At 42.2% G+C, this 5262-nt stretch overlaps 1 protein-coding gene across 4 annotated transcripts in view; it reads left to right on the top strand.

The window, feature by feature from the left end:
* Trpc3 (transient receptor potential cation channel subfamily C member 3) overlaps window positions 1-5262 on the top strand; it is a 67056-nt gene that overhangs the window by 44603 nt on the left and 17191 nt on the right. For all 4 annotated transcript variants that reach the window (XM_021157739.1, XM_029475633.1, XM_029475634.1 and 1 more), the window contains one exon: window positions 1663-1927. In XM_021157739.1, coding sequence (XP_021013398.1) covers window positions 1663-1927 — 265 coding nt within the window. The remainder of the gene's footprint in view (window positions 1-1662; window positions 1928-5262) is intronic.

Below are 5262 nucleotides of genomic sequence, written 5' to 3'. Positions count from 1 at the left end.
TTCTTGAATGTTCATGGGCATCTCTTTCTTTAGGTTAGGGAAAATTTCTCCTATAATTTTGTTGAAGATTATTTACTGGCCCTTTAAGTTGGGAATCTTTACTCTCTTCTATACCTATTATCCTTACGTTTGGTCTTCTCATTGTGTCCTGGATTTCCTGGAAGTCTTGGGTTAGAAGCTTTTTGCTTTTTGCATTTTCTCTAACTGTTGTGTCAGTGTTTTCTATGGAATCTTCTGTATCTGAGATTCTCTCTTCTATCTCTTGTATTCTGTTGGTGATGCTTGCATCTATGACTTCTGATCTCTTTCCTAGGTTTTCTAACTCCAGCGTTGTCTCCTCTTATGATTTCTTTGTTGTTTCTATTTCCATTTTTAGATCTTGGATGGTTTTGTTCATTTCCTTCTCCTGTTTGTGTTTTCCTGTAATTCTTTAAGGGACTTTTGTGTTTCTTCTTTAAGGGCTTCTAGCTGTTTACCTGTGTCCCCCTGTATTTCTTTAAGGGAGTTATTTATGTCCTTCTTAAAGTTCTCTATTACCATCATGAGAAGAGATTTTAGATACGAGTCTTGCTTTTTCAGTGTGCTGGTGTATTCAGGACTTGCTATGATGGGAGAATTGTTTTCTGATGTTGCCAAGTAACCTTGGTTTCTGTTGCTTATGTTCTTAAACTTGCCTCCTGCCATCTGGTTATCTCTAGTGCTACCTGCCCTTGCTATCTCTGGCTGGAGCCTGTCCTTCCTGTGACCCTGGTTGTGTTAGAGTTCCTCAGAGTTCAGCTGTCTCTGGGATCCTGTGAATCTGGGATCCTGTGATCCTGAGATCCTGGTGTGATTAAGCTCCTAGGATTCTGGGATCCCAGGATCCTGTGCTTTCTGTTTTTATGAAGGGAGGAATAACACTGGAACATTGAAGGAAGTGTCTAACACACGGCAAACAGTCAGCAGATGCTAAGCTTGTAGTGCAAATGTCCACAGGGCAGCCATTCTTTCGGACATGACTCAGTTTGCACAGAGTTAACCATTTACTATTTCACTGGCCTTCTAGGGAACTAAATCTGCTGTAGACTATTGGGGCCTCACTCCAGGTCTATATCTAACATATTATATAGTATTATATTTTGCTTCCTGGGAGTGGTCCTGAGGCTCAGATCTCACAGGGTCAGCACCACCATGATTTGTGATATCCCTCTAAAGACTATTGGACATTTTTCGCGTGTTAATTGACAGATGAAATCATTTTCAAAGTAAGGTTTCACTGAAGCTTTGCCCCTAGGCTGGCAAAGCAACCAGAAAATAAAGCTGAGCCCTTGGGGTCGGGGGAGTGAGTATGAATCCCCTCTCGCCCTGGACATTGCCCCACCTGCTGTTTCATTCTGCATCTGTGCCAGGTGACGCTGTCTCAGGATCTTTATAATAGGGTTTCACATTATTGAAATATAGAGCTTGTTTCTAGTTTTACATAAAAAGATAGAATCTGGACAACAAATTCAATTGCCAGTCGTTTCAGCCGCAGCAAGAACCACCTGCCTATCTTTGCTTTGCATAGTTAGGAATAAATATTTTCTTTTTAAAAAGCTCCATGTGTAATATCTCTCTCTCTCTCTCTCTCTCTCTCTCTCTCTCTCTCTCTCTCTTTCTCTCTCCCTCTCTTCTCTTTCCTAGCTAGAGACAAATGGCTCCCCTCAGACCCTCAGATCATATCTGAAGGGCTCTATGCCATAGCTGTGGTGCTCAGCTTCTCCCGGATTGCGTACATCCTCCCTGCAAACGAGAGCTTTGGGCCCTTGCAGATCTCTCTTGGAAGGACTGTGAAGGACATTTTCAAGTTCATGGTTCTCTTCATTATGGTGTTCCTGGCGTTCATGATTGGCATGTTCATACTTTATTCTTACTACCTTGGGGCCAAAGTAAATCCTGCTTTTACCACGTAAGTAAGACATCATGCTACAACGGTATAAAAAGAACTTCTAATGGGTCCAGCAAATGAGAAATGTCAGCTGTCATCACGATGCCATTCTCAAGAGCAGAAAAACAGCCCATGAAATCAGTGTCTCTGGCTGGTCATGCGGGTCATTAGTCCACTCTTGGAGTTTAGTGAGGGTGATCAGGATTTGGAAAAATACTGGACCCAAAGAGCTATTTTAGGAAAATTAGATGGCAAATGTCTAATAATGGACATCTCTTACATTATGTAGAATGCTAGGTTTAGAGCCATCATTTTGAAGTCTGTATTACTCTTCTAGCTTCTGGGTTAATGTTTTCATCAGGAGTGAGAACAGGGATTGAAGAGCAGGACAGCTCCTGAAAAGCCAATGCCAACCCCAGCCCTCCCGGAAGAGTCACCTCCTCCCTGAAGCCTTTCCTGATTACCCCACAGTCACTATCACTGTTAGTTCCCTGCTGCCATGGAGCTACCCCGGCTGTGAGATCTCCTTCTCACCCCTGGGCGGCTGGTTGTCATGGGGATGGGGCTCTCCCTGTGAGTGAGAGTATCACCAATCTCACCACCTACCCTTTGCTCCCACATTGCCACATCTGCAAGCCAGCAGCACAGTAAGTTCCTTGTAGGTAAAGTACAGAAGCTCGACCTTGGAAACCTCTGAATTGTCCTAAAGTAATTCCTAAATAGTTATTGTCGAACAGGTCTTAAGGGTAAAGGAGCCCAGAGGTTCATTTTATTGTAATAAATGACGACAACAACAACAACAATCCCGTGACTCCATTGGAGGATGGACAGGACCCTACACAGGGCCCCTGTTCCCTTCCTCACAGCAGTTCACATGATACGTTACTTTTTTCTTTTCTTTTTTGAAGGGAGACCTGGTAACACAATATAGTAGAAAAGAGTATTGCTGGAGAGTCTGGCAGGTCATGGTTTTAACACAGTTCTGCTATTTTCTAACTGCGCCCTTTGGTTAAACTACTGAACATTTTTCCGTGTCATTTTTCTCATTTTAAAAATAAGCATGATAGATTTTAAATAAGGTCGTCATGAGGATTGCATAAGGCTTGTTACATAAAGCCTCTTGCCCACAGTAGGAGCTGCAGCGTCCTTTCCATTGCAGCGCCCTCGTCTCCCACACACGCGGCTGGCCCACAGGTGCTACAAGGGAGTTTGTGCAGGCACAGGAGAAAAGGATGGGGTGACTCTGTGATAGACAAGTGGAGTAAATGCAGAAATGGAGGCTAGAGTGATCAGTCTCCTGCCTCCTCCTGTAATTTCATACTCTGAGGTTTTGTGACAAAGGGAATCCCCCACACACACCTTCTATCCCCAGGAACTAACATTTCTAGAACATACTAGATGTTCCAGTGCTACTGGCTGAGTGGTTACATGAATAAATAAATAAACTAACATTTAAACCTGGCAGGTCTAAAGGCTTCATTATTGTTTAGAATTTGTTAAAAATATTTTGAAATACTATTTTCATAAATCATTTTCTTGGGGGAAAATAAAAAGACTATTTTCCACCTGTGAACTTGGGTGGCAACTATTGAAGGTTCTTTATTCCATTCACAGATGCGGGGTCGTGTGACAAAATGGGCTTAATGCCCTCAGATAAAAGTCATACGAGGGATGGAACCCGATGCTTAGTCTGGCATGTGCTATAAGGACTGGGGGCTCCTGTTCCGTTGCCTCCCACCCCATGTCTCTTGGGCTGAGCATCGTTTCCATGAAGGAGATGCAGCCGGGTTTCAGAATCTATACCACACATGCAACCAACCATGGATCAGATATTCTTTTGAGAAATAGTGTGTGTGTTGAGCGTGTACACCCTTTTCTTGCCACGGTTCCCCAAACACCATAGTATCATAATTATTGGCACAACTTTGTATTACATTTGATGTTTTAAGTAACCAAGAGAGATGGTTTAAATGCTACAGGAAGTGATACACTGGTAACCTGGAAATACAGCATCATTATTTCTTCAGGGTTCTCTTGCACGTTCTCAGACGTTGGTGCCCACGAGGACCTTGGGAGCTAATTCCACACAGATAACATGGCTGAGTGTGGATTCTTGTGGCCAGAATTCAGGCGTCAGGGCTGGGTATTTAGAGTGAAAAGCCTTCCCTTCACACCCTAACCCTCAGTCTATGAGCTGAATTTCATTCTCGGAAACCATAGTTTCTTTTGAATACTTTTGGAGATTTTTTTCCCCAAAAGAAGAATATAAATATCCAGATAGCCCTCTCTTTTGTGTTTATAGATGACTAAGTATTTCACAGTTGCTACATTTAATTTTTTACTTCATGTATCCTTGCTATCCCTTATACTATAACTGTATGAAGATAAATCTGCCTAGGTATCCCCAGTGGCTGCACCGCATTCCACCATTGGGATACACCAAAACTCTTTGGCCTGTTCTCTGGATATTGAGTTTGGTTTTGTTCTAAGTACAGACAAACTATTTCATTGTGAGCCATGGTGAGGGGCAGATCCTTTTTTGAAGTGGGTGTTTCATTTTAAACCTAAGCCAAGAAGTTGGATTTAAATTTCCAAACCACCTACAAAATCAGACTCCAACCTTGCACCATTCCAGAAGAAAAGTATGGGCCTTCTGAAGTAACTCCTGCTTTCTCCTGTTAACCAAGTCTTCATCAGAATAACTTCAGAAAAGCTGGGCGTCGACACCAGCCCCTGAAACCCCAGGGAATAATTGCTGCTAAGTACTCTAACAATGTAGACATGGTGGCACATACCTGGAATGCTACCTCTTAGAATCTGGATGCAGAAGGATCAATTCAAGGCCATACTGTCTCAAAAACAACTTGAAAAAATAATATGCTATAACAGAATAATTCTTAAAATATTTTTAATTCTTAAAACATATTTTTCACTCTTAAATTTTAATTTTTAAAATATAACCAAAAAAACTCTTTAAAATTTTATTAGAAGCAATTATTAGGGGGGCTAGAGAGATGGCTCAGCAGTTAAAAGCTCTGGTTGCTCTTGCAGAGGACCTGGGTTCAAATCCCAGAATCCACCTTGTTACAACCATCTGTAACTCCAGACCTAAGGTATCTGCTGCCCTCTTCTGGCCTCCACAGGCACTGCATGCACACAGTGTACAGACACATGCAGACAAAACACATGAAGTAAATAGTATTTTCTTAAAAAGCAATTGTTAGGAATATATGATTGTCTTAGTCGGGGTTTCTATTCCTGCACAAACATCATGACCAAGAAGCAAGTTGGGGAGGAAAGGGTTTATTTGGCTTACACTTCCATGCTGCTGTTCATCACCAAGGAAGTCAGGACTG

Source organism: Mus caroli, chromosome 3 (assembly GCF_900094665.2).
Source record: "Mus caroli chromosome 3, CAROLI_EIJ_v1.1, whole genome shotgun sequence".
Lineage (NCBI taxonomy): Eukaryota > Metazoa > Chordata > Mammalia > Rodentia > Muridae > Mus > Mus caroli.
The sequence above is the reverse complement of the archived record's forward strand: the minus strand, read 5'-3'. Positions and strand labels throughout refer to the sequence as shown.